Consider the following 17,908-nt stretch of genomic DNA (forward strand, 5'->3'; position numbering starts at 1 on the left):
TTTTAATATGCCAGCCATTGAGTGGCAGAGAAACAGATCTTACTCTGGAAGCGTCCAGGAGACAGACTACACAACAGGTGCAGTACAGAGGCAAAAAAATGAGTATACAAATTAGAAGCAGCAGCAAAGGGTAAAGGTGCCTTCCGAATAACCGTCCCTGTTTGAGAGAGGGCAGGTTCATCGTCTGAGCAGGTCAGAAGGCCTGTCTGGCCTCCCGTCACAGGGATCTGCAGGAGATTTACTCATGAGCCACAATTTGGGTGGCTAGCAAGCTTTGACCAAAACAAAAAAGTCAGGACCAAGTCATTTATGATAATTTAAACTTTATTCAGCCAAATATACAAGTTTTGTTTCCAATTTGCATCTTGTCCAACTTGTTGCACTATCAAGAAGGGTTTTTTTGTTTGCAGTTAAAAAGTCACCATCCCGTTTTTGAAGAAGGGGGGAAAAAAGACTATAGAAGGCCTTTTAAAAGATAAGGTAGAGGTGGGGTGTAAAATGCGAATGAAAAACAAAGGAGCAGCACAGGGTCAGCTCTGAATGGCTGCTTGCTGCTCCACAGCTTAAATCCTATGGGCTGGTTATGAAATGCTCCCTCCCCCCTACCAATTCCCCGCCCCATCTGCAGGCTTACTGAAGCATTTCTGTCCCCGGCCACCCCCATCCTTTTCCCACCCTGTTCCTGGATATGTGATCTGAACTCTTAACACAGCAAAAAAAAAAGGAGAAAGAAAACCGTTTTTGTTTTAATCCCTCAAAACGGTTCTCGGGAGAACTGCTGCTCCTCACAATTAATAGCTGTCCCACCCCAGCCCACCCTCTTCCCCACCCCCCCACCCCCTTCCCCCCAAAGGAAATTCTGTGCCCATTTGAAGACAAACATGTTGCTGTCAGTGTCTCTTGGAGGTGAAGACGATGCTGGTGCTGCAGCCATCTCCACCCAGCCTCGCGCAGACATGACGCGGCAGAGTTCCCGACAGGCACCAGCCAGGCAGGGCTCCTGGGAATTCCCTCCTTTTGGATGGCCCGTGCTTACTTGTTGAGGGACAGCGACTGCAATCGTTTGCCTGCTGTAGAGGCTTCATCTTTAGCTTATGGAGTTAAAAAAAGAGGGAGGCGTAAAGGTCTGAAAGCAGCAGGCTGCAGGGGCTGATGCTAAACCAAAAGGCAAAGGACGCAAGCAGGTAGCGAATGTGATTTTTTTTTTTTTTTGCTATCTGGCCACAACAACCACAACTGTGCAAAGGACACAACTTCCTTCCATGATGGCATGAAAGCTTCAGCTGCCCCAGAGAACAGTTGATGGAGGTGTGTGCACTGTAAGCTTGACCACATGGCAAAGGCATGAACTTTATGGACCCTCCCAAGAAAGCAGTGGGCAGGACAGGCGGGAAGAAAGAAGTTCTGCACGCCATTCCACCATCAGCTAATTAAGCCTGCTGCCACTGGAGGCCAAAAGCCCAACAGGCAACCAGCCAGAAATCTCAATGCAAAATGACAGCTGAGCTCAAGACTGCCCTGTCTGACTGTCAATAACAACATAATAGTAACATACGATATACTTCCCTTCAAAATAACACTCATTCCGAGTGATTTACAAAGCGTATTGTTATTCTCATGACAATCACCTGTGAGGTGGGTGGGGCTGAGAGAGCTCTGAGAGAGCTGTGGCTGACCCAAGGGCACCCAGGTGGCTTCAACTGGAGGACGGGGGAATCCAACCTGGCCCTCCAGATTAGAGTCCTGGCACTCCTAACCACCATACTAAACTGGTTCTCTGTTTGGACGGAAGTCAGTGGGCCAGATCCCGTGCCACTCTTGTGCTAACTGTGGTGCCTTCCCTGGCACAAAGAGACTTGCCCTGCTCTTCCACCAGGGGGAAGGTCCACCATTCGTGGAGTGGATCAGCAGACTCTGACTCGTTACCTAAGCCGGAATCACAAGCTTGTTCGTGACCCACCTCTGCTGGGTCTAACCATTCCCTTAAAGGTTGGAATGAAGGAAACCACCCCCCATGCCTAAGAAGTTCTCCCTAACATTTAACCTTCCTTGCAACCTTCCCTCGTCCCCCTTGCTCTTTCTTCAGAGCGTGAGCTACTCCACAGGAAAGCTGAAGAAGTAGGTAAGAGGGTGTGCCAGCTGAGAATGTCTGGTAGCTGTTTCATCTCGGCTACAGCCGGGCTCACAGGGGGGGCTTTATGGCTGTGGCTCAGTGGCAGGGCATCTGCTTTCCTGGCAGAAAGTCCCAGGTTATTCCCCAACATCTCCAGTCTGAGGCATCTCTGGCCAAGACCCCGTAGAGAGCGAACTGTTTCCAGTAGCCAGCGAAGTAGCTTTACACGCCCACACTCAGCATTTTTTGAGAAAGGACATTTTTGTACATTTTCTCAGCAAGGTTAAGGGGCTAAGAAATTGCCTGTAATACCCACACAGATCTTAACATGGCCCGATTTTAAGGCACTCTGTGGTTTTCAAAATATGGCAGAGTAGCCTTACCTTTTCTTTCCTCCTCCTTTTTTTTGGCTGCTTCTTCCCTCTGTTTCCGGATGATTGCTAGCCGAGCGAGATCTGCCTTGGCCTGTTCTGTCTTTCCGGCGAGGTGCATTTTCATGTATCGTTCTTTCGCTTTCTGTTTTTCAATTTCTTCTCTGTCAGAGTACGTAAAGGTCAGTTTTTAAAAAATAAAACAGGACTTCTCAGGTATGAACACAGATTTGGTCCAGTGAACTCCCTTTTCACTGGGACAAAGGTACCTCTGAGAGGCAGAAAGCATAGAAAACTGTTAGCAAATTCTTCCCAAAGCAACCAAGGTGCTTGGGAAGGTGCTGTGCACAACATCCCCCTGAGTTTCTATGCAAAGTCACATTATGCTTGGAGAAGTGATAACTTGCAGTGATCTGAGTGCTCTTGAAGCACCAATAGCAAGCTCTTCCCAAACTCTCAGCATGGCTCAGTGGCAAAACTGCTTTGCGTGCAGGACGCAGTTCAATCCCCAGCACCTCCACTTAAAAATCCCTCAATTTTCAGGGCTGGAAGAATCCTCCTGTGCCTGAGAACAGCTGCCATCAGCAGAGAAGCTCCAGCTAGAGAAGCCAAGGGCCCGACTGAAGAAAAAGCAGCTCCATGTGCCGGCTGAATGCACTGACCCAGGGAAACAAGACCAGCTGCTTTCACAGGGCTATGGAGGCCTTTCCTCAGGGAACGATTCAAACATTTCCACGTCAGAAAAGTCTGCAAACAGAGACTTAATCACCCGTCTTCCCCACCTGGAGGCTTCTGTCCATGAAGGGCGCCACATGTAGGTTCAGCAACTCAGAAAGGGGGTGGATCAAGCCACTGGAGCAGCCCTTCTTAAACGTGGTCTCCTCGCACACATCTGCTCTAGTGTGCACTTTTGTTAAAAATCAGCCTTTATCCCACCAGGCCCCATCTACACTCCCTGAAGCAGCAGCAGTGGCGGCTCAGGTAGCCTCACCTATGCCTTGCATCACCAATATACCTGCCAGCCAAGAGGCCACTGCCAAGGATGGATCTCTTCGGTGCCAGGCCTGAGGACAAGAGGGAGCCGAGGCAGAATCCTCTCCCTCTGCTCTACATAAAGGCCTCTGCTGTTCTTTCCAGTAGTTTCACTGTGGTCCTGCAGACACCGCCCCCCCCCCCCTGCTCCACAGAAACACGGTTTGAGAGTCATGGCATTTCAAGGGAAGGAGACCTTACCGTTCTCTCCGTGATAATTCCCTGGGGCCCTCCAGGTCTATCTGAGTGACTTTTTTGGCAGTCTGTGCAACACGATTGGGATTCTCAATGTCTATCATGCCTTCCACTCCTTTGTGCTTTGGCTGCAATTGAATAACAGGACAGGCATTCATGCACCCCAGCTCCTTGTGACTGGGAAGGGGTGCGCAGGGATAGTCACCCCGGTCCTCTTAATTCCGGCCGCTGATCACAGCCGTTCCACCAATCAGGCAGGTACGGCGCATACCCTTTTGTGTATGAGACTGAAAGCTCTGCCTTTCCCAAAGGCTTTGGCTTTCAGATCTCTGGGCTTGTTCTGGGGTGTACCCAGCCATGAATATCGGACACAGCTTAAGTAAAATTATATTTGTTAGATTTAAGGAGTGTTTGCAGAAGCACAAAGCACTCTTATACAGGCATAAAACAAAGACACCTTACTGCTGCTACATAAAATTCTGCTTATCTAAAACTTAAGAACTTGCTACCTAGCATCTCTGGTTGGCATCCATTTGTTGCTCATCTTACCCATCTGGTAGAATGTGTGCCCCTTCCATGCCTAGTTGGTCTGGCATAGGGATATGCTGAAGTGGAAGAGCAGGGAAGGGAACTGGGTGAGCAGAGAAGCCATCTTTTCTAGGATTCAGCAACCACCCAGCAACTCTAGAGCCAAACAGGGCCAAGCTGTTAATTAGCATTTCAGCTGTGTGAAAATCCAGGGACTGCAGACAAAGCCTCTGTGAGAACAACCTCCCAAGGTCAAATTAGGGGGGAACTCAGAGACTGCTCTGCAGGTGTTACTCATCAGCCCATCCAGCACATCTCTGAGCCAGGCCAGAATCCCAACAGCACTCACAGCTCGTTTTCACCAAAATCTGGGTTTCTTCCTTACAGGGTGTAGAACACATCACACGTGATGCCTGGGGCCTCACTCTGCCCAAATGATCACCAAGGCTCAGCACTGCAGGACTCCATGTCTTAAAACAAGGAGCAGACAACGCCTTCCATCTGCGGGCTGGGTTTTCCCAGCCCAGAGGGTTGAGACAGGGGAACACAAGAGGCCGCTGCATCCCAAAGCATCCTGGCTGGAGGGCAGCCGCTGACTCCAAACTGAGGAGCCCGGCAGGAGCTCCTTTGGGGGGAAACCCTCCAGAGAAATGAACACCTGCCATGGGAGAAGTGCTCTCTTATTCTCTGGATCTGCTCTGGGGAGCAGGTCAGAAAACACAAGCCAGGGGCCAAAGACAGTCACCGGTTGGCCATTGCTGGCCGATGATCTGCACAGCACCTGGTCCTATGTGCAATCGAGCCCTTACACAGGAGATAGAGGGCTGCGTCACATGTCACAGTAAAAGTATATACGTTACAGGCCAAAAACAAAACAAAACACACGGTCCTTTGATTGCATATAGATGCTCCAGTGCATACACTTCCTCCCGTGTAACCTCACAAAAAGCCTCACACAGTACAGGGCAGAGCAAAGATACATGCAGTACAAAGAGAACTTTCCTGCTAAATTTATCATGTGTAAAGCAGACCAGAAGAATATATACACCCCCCCACACTCCATGCCTCTGTAGACAGAAGAGCACCTTCACCCCTGTACGAAAGGGCTGTGGAGTCATGATATGCATGCACTGCTTGTGACACAGCCCACATAAAAAAATCCCTCCCTCCCTCTCCTTCTCTCCTGTTCTTGACACTGTTCTGGACACAATAAATTCCCTAGAGGTGGTTCAACAGCAGATGGTAAACAGCTTTGAGGTGCAGAAACCTTTGCAAGAGCTTTAGCACTGGGCCAAAGGACAGGTGAGAGTTAGGTGCAACATGTGCTTGTCTTCTAGGTATCATCCCTACCTGGTAATCTTCATCCTCCTCCTCCTCGCTGTCATCAGAATCTAGTGATTTCTTGTCCTTTTTGGGCTCTGCTGATGCCCCGTCACCTCCCTCCTCCTGCTCTGCTGCCTCCTCCTCCTCCTGCAGAAGTTAAGTACATTACCATGGTTCAAAGGATCACTGGGATATTGCTGACAGACTGTCAAGGGCTGGAGACAGTCAAATGCCAACAGCTGAAGAAGAAATAAGCCATGGGCTCAAAAGAGGGCCCACCAGAGACAGATCAGTTCCTTCCGAGACAGTCCGGGTTCACTGGAAATGCCTAGAGATATATAAAGCTAAAACACAAAGAATTATGATTTTCCAGATGGGAACCTGAGCAGTTCTAAAAGCAACCTTGCAAGCCCATGGCAGAGGAGGCATTTTTATTGGGCACCAGACATGCCTCCTTATTTAAAACTCCTAATAGTTTTGCTTTTTGACTGGAAGGGTCCCACAAAGCGGCTTGTAGCCACAGGTTAAAGAGAACCAAACATCATACAAGAAGAGACCAATGAGGAGATTGAGGGGGGACATGATTGCTCTCTTTAAGTATTTGAAAGGCTGTCATTTGGAGGAGGGCAGGGAGCTGTTCCAGTTGGCGGCAGAGGGTAGGACCCGAAACAATGGGTTTAAATTACATGCACAAAGGTACTGGCTGGATATTAGGAAGAACTTTTTCATGGTCAGAGTAGTTCAAAAGTGGAATCAGCTGCCTAGGGAGGTGGTGAGCTCCCCCTCACTGGCAGTTTTCAAGAAGAGGCTGGATGAATATTTGTCAGAGTTGCTTTAGGCTGATCCTGCATTGGGCAGGGGGTTGGACTAGATGGTTTGTAGGGCCCCTTCCAACTCTATGATTCTAGAACAATGGATAGTAGGATTGTGTGGGTCTGTCCTGTTCACATTTCTATTTTCCCAGCATAAAGGAAAACAAACTGAAAAAACTAAAAAGACTAGTCCCCGCTTGACTTAATTCATTCGTCCCCCAAAGCCTCTGGACAAGACTGGCTGGACCTGGCTCCTCAAGGCCAACTCTCTCCAGGGAAGGAACTCCCCAGTTTTGGAGCTGCCACCCTGTGAGCAACTTCTTGCAGTGGCACTTCCACAGACAAGCTAAGCTTACAGGAAGGCTCACTGGGCAGAAGACAAGGAAGTCCTCTGCATCCCTCTCTACTAGCTCAAGGAATGTACGAAATCTAGGAGGGCTTACCTTGGCCTTCTGTTTTTCTGCTTGGAGCTGGGCGTCGATCTCCTCAGGGCTCGTGTACTGCCTTGCGCGGCCCTTGTGGCCTCCTTTTCTCCCTGCAAGTAAAGAGCAGTCTAGCAAAGGATTCCATTTGGGAGTTACTGTCCCTGCCTCACCCACGGCCATCCAATAAGCACTGAGCTCTGCCACGGTCTTCAGTTCAGCGGAAGCCATGGATGGCCAAAAAGACAAATCACATCAGGGTGGATTTGATTTAAATCAAACTGATTTAAATCACGATTTAAATCACTAGTCATTAAGGCTTGATTTAAATCATAGTTTTCTACATAAAGACTAATTCTTGCTGGTATAACTTTAATATGCAAGTAGATGCCTGCCTTACCGATAGGTAAAGGAACTTCATTAAAGTATTCCCAAACTGGGTCTCTTTTACGGCCTGCTGCCATTATAGGTTTCTTCCTCCAAGGAAAGAATGTGATAAACCTCAGGTCATACACACAAAAGATCCAAAGACTTGTGCAGTATTGTGCTCAAAAAGTTTCACTTTCATTTTGTACTGCTTGCCCCTCCCTCCTCACACTTAGTTTCTTCTTGTGCAGATCTATTCCACTCCAAACAATCAGAAAAATATTGTTTCTATTCACTGAACTTCTTGAAACTTAGCACTGGAGGGGTTGATTCTGTCTTCATAGGTTTGTAGAACAATAGGATTAAGGTCTTTTTCTCAACTCTGTTCATGTTATAACATTTTTGCTGTGAAGAAGAGGCATGTGATCTCTGCTGAGCTGACACAAATTCACTTTTGAGAACTGCAAAACCAAGCATCTGTGATAACATCTTGTAGGCAGAGAAACTGCCCAATAATCTTACAAAAACCTCTGGAAGAGCATGACATTGTGAATGGATTAATGGAATTTATTTACCAAAAAAATTAAACATATACAGCCTTATTCTACATAATTAAAAACTAATCTTTATTTCATGACGGAATAACCTTTGGATGGTAATATATTTTCCTCAAAAAGCATTTTATTTAAAAAAATCCGATTTAAATTTAAAAAATCCGATTTAAATTAAAAAATCCGATTTTTTTGATTTTTTTAAAAAAATCATTGATTTTTATCCACCCTGAATCACATCAAGCCTGAAATTTCCCTAGAAGCTAAAATGACAAAACTGAGGCTATTGTATTTTAGTCACATCATGAGAAGACAACTCTCAGGAAAAGTCAATAATGCTAGGAGAAGTGAAAGGCAGTAGGAAAAGAGGAAGACCTAAAACGAGATGGCTGGACTCAATAAGAGAAGCCACGTCCTCCAGTCTGCAAGATCTGAGCAAGTCTGTTAATGGTAGAATGTTCTGGAAGTCTTTCCTTCGTAGGGTTGCCATAGGTTGGAGGCAACTTGATGGCATATAACACACAAGGTAGGCGGCAGAAGTAGTTTTCAAACTATAAAATACATGTTAAACTGTCACACAGTCCTAAACGTGAGAGGCTACGGAGCCAGAAAAGGGTACCCACCAAGTAATTGCTAGGGTGGCCCTCGACTGGAGTCCAGGTAAGTGCCCCTCATTAGGGCTTCACCACCCACAGGAAAGCACTGCAGGGTAGAAAAGCTCAGACTCCATGAGAAAGACACAAGACCTTAGGTTAAATTCACAAGCTCTGCCACTTGGGGGACCTGGCTGGTTCTCCTAACCCTCACCCAGTCGAGTCTGGAGGGAAGTCTAAGGTGCAGCGGTCGACAGAGCCACACGTTCAGAGCCTTACTCTGCACCAGTCAGCGAATGAGTCAGTCTGTGAACCTCCCGCCCCCCACCCCGCCCCCGCATGCTGCTGCCTGACTCACGCTCTGGGCTGGAGCCCAACTGCAAACTCTGCAGCTGCTCCCTACACTCAGCCGCCCATGCAGGGCATCACAGAAACACACTATGAAGGCATCACAGAAGCGCGTGAGCCATGGGTGGGGACTGAGGTCTACCCTTATCCTGGCTCTACCGGCCCGTATCAAGGAAATACACCCTCTGCAACATTCATCTAGGATTCAGTGTGGTGGAAAACTTGTGTCTGCACCCTAGCACTTCAAAATGCAAGTGGTCATTCATGTAATAAAGGGCACCCCCATACCAAAAATAAAAAGTTCCACGCACATAAAAAACTAGCGTGTCAAGGAGTAAGCCAGAACAACCACAGTGAAAAGGACCCCATTAAAAAGCTACTGACTAGTAAAAAAAACACAACAGCAATACCCACATGTAAATGATCATAAAAATACATACAAGACAGTGTAATGTACACTGATCAATACATACAAAGAACAATTGATATGACCATGAGAGCGCAGTAAGTATATTGTAGAACAAGCGAACACATACTGAACAATGGATGTAACTACACTGAATGACATTTACTGCTGAGGAGGACAGAAATACATGTGGGTCTGTATAATCTACGTTCATTTACATTCACTGTATTTATTTACTTCATTTATAGTCTGCCTTACCTCCCAATGGGGACCCAAAGTGGCTCTCCTCGCCTCCATTTTATCCATTTATTTACACTTTGATGTTACTGATTCTTTATGGCAATCAATTACCTTTACTGGGGCCCCTTCCTCTGTGAGTTGTTCGGTTTTCCAGAGAGCCCCCCCCCCCCATTTTCATGTATTGTTATTTTTCTGAAAATAGGACAGATCTACCCACACCACAAACAAGCCATTCTGCCTACAGTATAGGGATAGGGGAAGACGGCAAAAGAGAATGTGATTAATTAAGCTTCGGAGCAGAGACCGGGAACTTTCTGAGCAAAATGTGTTCAGTTTGTATTCATCTGTCCCCATTTCCACATCCATGCTTTTAATCCAGGGGAGCAGCGGACAGTCCACACATGGACCAGGAAGCTAATTCGGAAGAGTCTTGGATGCTGGCTACCATCCTCCAGAATCTCAGCTTTCATTTGAGGCCGCTAAATTTGTCTCTCTCCTAGCGAAGGAGGACAGGCAGATCGCTGCATCTTCTGGCACAAATGTAAGCTACACTGTGTTGTGCTCTCTGATGCTACTGGATTGTGCAGAAGACAATAACTATGAGCAGTGAATGGAGCTCCTTAACAGAGACTTTTACATGCAGCACAGGAACATTTAAGTTTGGATTTAATCCAGCTCTGCCAAGCCTGTGGGGTTTTGTGGTGCTGAACAAGCAGTTTACATTTCTTTCAAAGGATTTCCCATCCCTCATGGACGTATACAATCCCAGCTCTCTTCCTGTCAAACATCTAGTGTTGCAGGAGGGACGTGTGCTCCACACAGAGAAATACAGGTTCTGGCACAGCATGCCTTAGAGAAAGGTGTGCTGGCAGCATCCCTTGGGAAGAGTCCAATGTGGGTGCGGCAGCCTGACTCGCTAGTTCATTCATCACTGTTACCCATGCTGCAGTGAGGGGAGCTCCTCACTAAAGCGGGACAAGCCCAGTCATGTCTCCATCAGTACCCAACAAGGTCAGCTTCAAACCAAAGCTATCTTTCCCACACTGCTTTTCTTTCCCCCGGCTTCAGGGTTACCAGTTCGAACCCCCTCAGCCACACAGCCCTCTGAGGCACAAACCCAGGCTTACTTTTGACTACTTGTTCAATTAAGGCAACCCAGACTCAAATGACAAACAATGGATCCAGTTTAAATATACATAACTGCAATGACACCAGCTTGAACAGAGTCACACACCAATAGTTTAAAGATGGGAAAAAAAACTACTTATCTGATGGACAGATTGTTGCAGTGGTTAAAAAGTTGGACTAAGATCTGGGAAACCCAGGTTCAAATCCCCCCTCTGACATGGAAGCTGGTGAGGTGATCTTGGGCCAGTCACACACACTGTCAGCCTAACCTACCTCACAGGGTAGTTGTGAGGACAAATGAAGGAAAGAATGTACAACATTGCCAATTGTGGAGAGAACAGGGGAATAAATGACGTGAATAAAAGCAATCACTAAGAGCCATTACATGGCCTAAGAGCAAAGGATACACACTGATAGCCCACCATATGATCTCCAAAACTGGCACATGTTCACTGGCTGCATTAGTTAATGTGTCCTCTTGATCCTCCATCTGCTTGTACTGCAAGAAAAGCTACTGGCATATGGAATAAATCTTTGTAAGAACAAAGACTAAACCCTTCCAAGAGCTTCTCTACAATGCTGTAGTAATCTACTATGCTAATCTTGCAGGGACCTATTCTCAACCTGGGTTTTTGAATCTTCCCAAGAATTATCCAGCTTTCCCCCATAAAGTCTTGTCAACATACATTCAGACTAGATCTCTGGGGAGCCAACCCATTTCAAATAGTGAGAAAGGTTTAAGTTACATTGCTTTTCCTTGGCAAGCTGAAGATGGGTTGTTTCTGTTTAGTTTCTGGAAACTCATTACTTTCCCAACTCTCATCAATACCTCTTTTGAAGAACACTGTTGTTTCATTCCCTTGGGGCTCCACCCTCAGATCCATGAACTCATTTGACTGAAGTGTACCACTGACTGAAGTGTATCATACAATCATGTCAAGAAAACCTCTTCTGGCTGTATTTTATTTATTTACTTCATTAGCCTTTCTCCCCAAGAGGGACCCAAAGCAGCTTACAGTGTTCTGCTCTCCTCCTCCAATTTACCTTCACAACAACCCTGTGAGGTGGACAAGGCTGAGTATGGCCCAGGGTCACCCAGTGAGCTTCCTTGACAGAGCAGGGATTCAAATCTGGGTCTTCCAGATCTTAGTCTAACACTGTAACCACTACACCAAGGTCGCTTTCATTATACATGATGAAACTCTTTGTTCCAACATCACCTTATATAAAGAAGCCAATACATTTAAAAAAAAACACCAGTTTTCCATGATTCAAATACTTTCCGTATACGTGGAACGAGGCACTTGCAAGAACACACTAGTTTCCTGCACATTTTGACCCGTGATAATCACTCCACCTCACCCATGTGCTTCAGTATAGGCAGAGAAGCTCTTCCTATACATTTTGAGGCTGTCAGGGACAAAATAATAAAACCCTGTAGGATCAAAACAAGGGTCCATCCAAGAAGAGCTAGCCAGACACCCACCAGCACAACTTTCCGCCCCTAAAATTCTTGTCTCAACCCAACCAAGTATGCAGAACCTCGTCTGCAGAACCCCTCCGTAGAAGCTCCTTTCAAAAGCCAGAAGCAAAATGTCGCCTACGGAACTCCCCGCCACAATACAATGCCGAGAAGCAACGCCCCCAGCCGAGCGCGTTTGGGATACTTGATTGACAGAGAAGGGAAGAAAGATTGTGCAACTCAGTCTCGGTATTCCAGAGACAGCAAGAAACGGGCGCACGCTTTCGCCCTCCCCAGGGAGACCCCAAAGCCGGTGCCCCCCGCCTGTCCCAGCAGGCAACGAGGCCTCAACCGGCTGCTCTTCGCACCGGCCCTTCCTCACCTTTGGGCATAACGAAGACGAGCACAGCGGCAGCGCTCCCACCGGCCAGCGAATCTCCCCTCACACCACCTGCCTCGCTTCCACACCAGCCGAGGGCCGACCCGGAACCGGAAACGACCATCCGCCGCCGCTATGCACAGTCTTTCTCCCTTCCCGCCCGCTAAACCCAAGTACGCACGCGCGCTAAATCGCGGGGCCCCAGGAAAGGGGGGCGGCCCGATATTGCCTGATTAAAAATAAGAAGAAGAAACAGCTCGATTCTACATCAATTCTTCTCCTCTACAGGAGAGTTACTTCTCTGTACGAGAAGAATATTTTTAGCCTTTAATTTGGCAAAGAGGCAAAGGGTCTTTTTAAAAATAATAATCCGGCAACGTGGAAGACATGCTCGAGAAGGCCCTGAGAGACGTCACTGGGCGGCGACAGAACGCTGCGAAGAGACGGAAGAGAGCCGAGAGAACGGGCGTCTTAAAGGCGTAGGAGCCCCCCCCCCCTCGCTCTCGTTCTCTCTCGGCTCTTCGTCGGGACGGGGCGGGGCCGAGCGGAGCTTCCGTGAGGCGGAGAGTCCCCAGGAGCCGGAGCAGAGGTCTGTTGCTTTTCCTGTTAATTGTCACTTCGGCTTTGCTTCCGCCAGGGACGCGGCAGTAGGAATCCGACCCGTGGTCCTGTTCTCCATCGCAGGCCTCATTTGCGGCGCTCCTGCTGATCTTCCAGTCCGTGCCGAACGTAAAAATAGGGCTGGGTAACCTCAGTTTTGGCCTGGTAGTTAAAACCGGGAGAAAGATGCTTGGGCAAGGCCTTGAAAGCAAAGGTTTTTGGAAATACTGCTTCTCTGTGGGGTTAGGCCAGCTTGCTTTATTTCATTTGTGGATAAGGGGTAGCGTTGGTTTGGTGCTGTCTTGTCTTGAGGATAATAACACACATTGTAAACTGCTCTGAGTGGGCCTTGTCCAGAAAGGTGGTGTGTAAAATTATTATTATTGTTGTTGTTGTTGTTGTTATTGAAAGGGGGAGAAACTTGGATTTAGTTCCTTCTAAGAGCTGATAGCTTCCCAGATCTAACTAGATTAAGACTTACTGGTAGAGCATCCACTTCCAATGCAAAAAGTCCCATTTTTTCCACTGGCATCTGCAGTTAAAGGGATCCAGTAGAAGTTGTTGTGAAGGACTGAAACCCTGGAGAGCCACACTGCCTGTTAAAGTAAGTAATCCTGACCTCACAGGACAACGGGCTGATTCAGTGGAAAGCAACTTAATGTGTTCTTGTTCACAAGAAGAAAAAGATGACATGTGATAGACAGGTTTTTTCACTTCTGTCTGATAAGCTGGTCCACCTTCCTTTGCATTGCTTCATCCTGGGCAAATCTCTTTGATTCCCATCCTGTTATCCCATTTCCTTAGTTCTAGGACACTGAATACTGCGCACAGGTAATCTAGAGGCACCTTTCTTTAGTACCAATACAAACTTGACAACTATTTTTCTTGCTTGTGCAGTTCCTTTTTCCTCCTGAGATGCCCAAGGTGAAAAGGAGCAGAAAACCTCCTCCAGATGGATGGGAGTTGATTGAACCAACCTTAGATGAGCTGGATCAGAAAATGAGAGAAGGTGAGGACTTTGTTGGTGATGAGAATTAATGTTGCCTAATAAAGTAGTGGGCAGTTCAGGTTTGCACCCTGGCCTCTTGGGGAGCAAAGCAAGCAAGTTGCATTTCACTGGCAGCCACTGCAGTGGGAGGTATTCATAATTCAGTGACAGGGTAAATGTTTTGCATATGTCAAGAATCCCAGGTTGAATTCTTGGCATTTCTAATGAAAAGGATTTTGTATTTCCCATTCCCTTCTGCCTTTGGTTCCACATTGACTTTTAACCCCCAAATTTTCCCAGTTGCCTTTTTCCTCCCTTATCTCTTACTGGTTCTCCTCCCCCAGTCTCCTGCTTCTGGCCTGCCTCGCTTCCAAGTAAATCACATCTTAAGAGTGCCAAGATATTACCATAATTTTGGATTGCCTAGACAATGTTGCTTGAGGCAGTCCCTGTGGTAGCTGAGATCTTGACACTGTTTTGTTATCCCTCCCCTTTCTGCAAATTTGGGCGTCCCTTGGGTTTGTTCAAACATGTACTACTAGTAACAAAGCCCATTGTGGGAAAAAATACAATGGGCTCTAGAAAGGGGAGGGCGGGCAAGCAGGTATTACCTCATGTTCTGCTCCTAATCCCAGCCGGTGGAGGCGGGTGTTGCCTCCTGCTCCGTGCCTGATTCCAGCAGGGTGAAGGGAGGGTGGGCATTGCCTCCTGCTCCGTGTCTGATTGCAGCAGGGGGGAGACGGGGGATGGGCACTGCTGCTTGCTCCGCTCCTGATCCCGCAGGGTGAAGTGGGGTTGGACATTGAATCCTGCTCTGCGCCTGATCTTGGCCGGGTGAAGGCAGGGGGGGCATTGCCACCTGCTCTGCTCCTGATCCCTGCTGGTTGAAGGTAGGGGGCTGGAATTGCCACCTGGTCCACACCTGATCCCAGTCGTCTGAGGGGTAGCGGGTATTGCAACCTGCTCTGTTCCTGATCCTGGCCATGTGAAGGGGAATGGGTGTTGCCACTTGCTTCACTCCTGCTCCAGGCTGGGTGAAGTGGGGAGCAGGTATCACCTGCTTTGCACCTGATCCTGGCCAGGTGAAGGCGAGGGGTGGACATTGCCAATTGCTCTGTTCCTGATCCCAGCTAGATGAAGTCGGGGCAGGCATTGCCACCTGCTCTATGCTTGATCCCAGCTGGATGAGGCAGGGGGTGGGCAATGCCACCTCCTCCACTGCTGATCCCACCCACCATGGTGTGCTCTCTGGAGGGACAGGCTGCGTTACCTGGTCTTCCCTCCACCGCAGCGCCTTCTGGTGGTGCACCGGTGTAGGCAGTGAGTTGTCTGGAACACACTTAGCCTTTTATATAGTAGGATAAACCTTGGAGGAGGTTCTATGACTCAGTGGTAGAGTATCTGCTTAGCAAGCAGAAGGTTACATGTGCAGTCTCTGCCACTTCCAGTTAAATGATCTGGTAGTAGATGATACAGAAGACCTCTGCCCGAGACTCTGGAGAGCTGCTGCCAGTAGGAGTCTACTGGCCTTGATGGATCATGTTTCATTTACTATAAGGCAGCTTCATGTGTGTTCTTGTGACCTGAGTGGTCTACCCTTGTATACCCACCTCTAAGCTGGGTGCCATACTTGCCTATTAGACAGATGATGTGGAATAGCAGGCATGCAATGGAGATGGCTTTGGGAAAAATATAATCTTTCCTACCCTGTTTCTCTCCCCATGGAAAGCTGAGACTGAACCACATGAAGGGAAGAGGAAAGTGGAATCCTTGTGGCCCATTTTCAGAATTCATCACCAGAAAACACGTTACATTTTTGATCTCTTTTATAAGAGAAAAGCCATCAGTAGAGGTAAGCCAACCATCTTGGGTTTTCCTTGTCAAAAACATTGTTTTGGAATTGGGAATCAGCGCATGTCTTGGTGAAGGAAAATTAAATGAGCACTTCTCTTCCTAATTCTGGTTGCCAGCTTGCCTGCCATTCCTGTGAATGTATTTCTACTGGGGGGATGGGTAGTGGGGTAGCTTTCCTCCTTCACTGTATCTTAGCTATGCTTTGCTTGGGCTGAGTGGTGTTATCAGTGCAGCTGGAGTGGCATGTCCGGGAACAGACCTTGGGAGTTTCAGCTCTGCATCTCTTTCAGGACTTTCGCGCCAACTTCAACTGACTCGTTTGGACTGGGGGGGAGGGGACTGGAAATATGACCTCTCGGGGAAGACTTGGCTTTGGCAATCCAGGCAATTACTTTGTACTCGTACACTACTAGGGAGCATTTTCTAATAAAGACCTTTAACTCATACAACCATGTTTGATGAAGTGGAGAGTGAGAGAATCCCCTAGCCAGGCCTGACATACCTTTAGATGTCACCTTTCAGTCCAATACATCTCCAAGGTAGCTCACAAGAAGAGAAAAATTATGATACAATGAACGTAAGAGCTTGCTTTAAAGACTGATGTAGGTTCTTCCTGCTCTTTCATTGCTACTGCCCTTTAAAGCTCTTCAAACGGAAATAGACTCCTTTCCTTGTATGCTACATGGCAGTCAAGGCAGCTCGGTGTTTTCAGCCCTAGATGATGCTCTTCTTCATCCAGGCATCTAGGGAGTCTGCTGCTCATGGTGGAAGGGATTTGTGGTCATATAAAATTCCTGCCATCAATAATCGCTACGGTCTTTATCTCCTCTCTCCACTTTGCAGAATTATATGAGTACTGCATCAGAGAAGGATATGCTGACAAAAACCTGATTGCGAAGTGGAAGAAGCAGGGCTACGAAAACCTCTGTTGCTTGCGCTGCATCCAGACACGGGACACCAACTTTGGCACTAACTGCATCTGTCGGGTTCCAAAAAGCAAGCTGGAAGTGGTAAGGCTGTTAAGTAAACCCTCTCCTAGAAGTGCTGCAGCAATTCTTTCAGCCCTTCCTCTTCTGCCAAGTAATTTGTGCAAAATAGGGGCAACACCTAGCCTCCAAAATCCAGACTGCATAAAAGATCATATGGAGCAGCTAATTTATTTATTTAGAATTTTTTGTGCTTCTCCAGGAATCTTCCTGAGGCATCATACAAAATTAAAAAAAACAAAAAAACAAATAGATTAATTCAATTCAGCATTGAATATATTAATTCAAATGCAGCATTAAAAAAGCCCCGTCCCAGAAAGTTTCCAGGGTAAAAGAGTTTTTTTTAAAAAAAAACCTTAATTAAAGTCTGGGTGAACAGAAACATTTGGACCTGGCACCTTAAAGATAGCAATGTAAGTGCCAGGCAAGCCTCAAGGGGAAGGGCATTCCACAAGTACGGTGCCACTACTGAAAAAGCCTTGCTTCTGGTTGCCACACACACACCCCCCCACAACCTCTGAAGGCCTGGGCACAGGCAGCAAGGCTTGAGAGGCCGATCTTAGATGCTGACCGGACGGTGTGGGAGGAGGCAGTCCTTTAAGTACCGTAACTGAGTTTTTCCACAGTAAGCATTTTTGGTTGCTGCAGTTCCGTAGCAGCAGAGATGTTTCTGCAAACGTCAGCAGAAAACTAGACTTCTGTAAATACATTTCAGTTCCCATCGAGGCCTGGTTTTCTGACCCAGCAAGTCTGCCTGGCAATTAGTTCTTGTGCACTTCTGACCTGGAGTCATTTAACACACTGGTTTTATTCCACAGGGCAGAATCATTGAGTGCACTCACTGTGGATGCAGAGGCTGCTCCGGATGAGGCCTTTTTACAGCAACATCCCCCCCCCCCCCCGCTCCCCATCTGATGGATTACTGACTCTGCATCAGTGACTGTTCTTAAGAGCTATAATTTGCCTTTCATAAAACTTGGCGGTGAGTAGGCCTCCTGTAGCAGATGGACCACGCAGCAGTCTGCACTCTACAAGCAACAACATGTTGGTTCATTCTCTGTAAGCATTTTATTTTGAAATAAAGCCTTGCCTACCTGACACCAGGTGTTCGGCTGCTCTAGAACCCTGCTTGTGTGGTGATGTCTGCATTTGTGAGGTTAATCAAGCAAAACAAGAAGCCTGGACAGAAACATGCTTTTAAAATCAGCAGG

The 17,908-nt window shown here is 47.4% G+C and overlaps 2 protein-coding genes across 2 annotated transcripts; one reads left to right on the forward strand and one right to left on the reverse strand.

Annotated features, from left to right (window-relative positions):
* Positions 1–306: 306 nt before the first annotated feature.
* PDAP1 (PDGFA associated protein 1) lies at positions 307–12,422 on the reverse strand. The gene is made up of 6 exons (XM_054993015.1): positions 12,273–12,422; positions 6,818–6,909; positions 5,590–5,709; positions 3,718–3,839; positions 2,497–2,648; positions 307–1,091 (listed from the first exon to the last, which is right to left on the reverse strand). The coding sequence occupies exons 1-6, from the start codon at positions 12,391–12,393 to the stop codon at positions 1,033–1,035; spliced, it is 666 nt and encodes a 221-aa protein (XP_054848990.1). The 5' UTR covers positions 12,394–12,422; the 3' UTR covers positions 307–1,032.
* A 248-nt stretch (positions 12,423–12,670) lies between these two features.
* Positions 12,671–17,825, forward strand: BUD31 (BUD31 homolog). Its single transcript, XM_054992342.1, has 5 exons — positions 12,671–12,858; positions 13,767–13,878; positions 15,587–15,709; positions 16,555–16,721; positions 17,516–17,825. Exons 2-5 carry the CDS (start codon positions 13,785–13,787, stop codon positions 17,564–17,566), a joined length of 435 nt encoding a protein of 144 aa, XP_054848317.1. The 5' UTR covers positions 12,671–12,858; positions 13,767–13,784; the 3' UTR covers positions 17,567–17,825.
* Positions 17,826–17,908: the final 83 nt, after the last annotated feature.

This window comes from Eublepharis macularius, chromosome 12 (assembly GCF_028583425.1).
Source record: "Eublepharis macularius isolate TG4126 chromosome 12, MPM_Emac_v1.0, whole genome shotgun sequence".
NCBI lineage: Eukaryota > Metazoa > Chordata > Lepidosauria > Squamata > Eublepharidae > Eublepharis > Eublepharis macularius.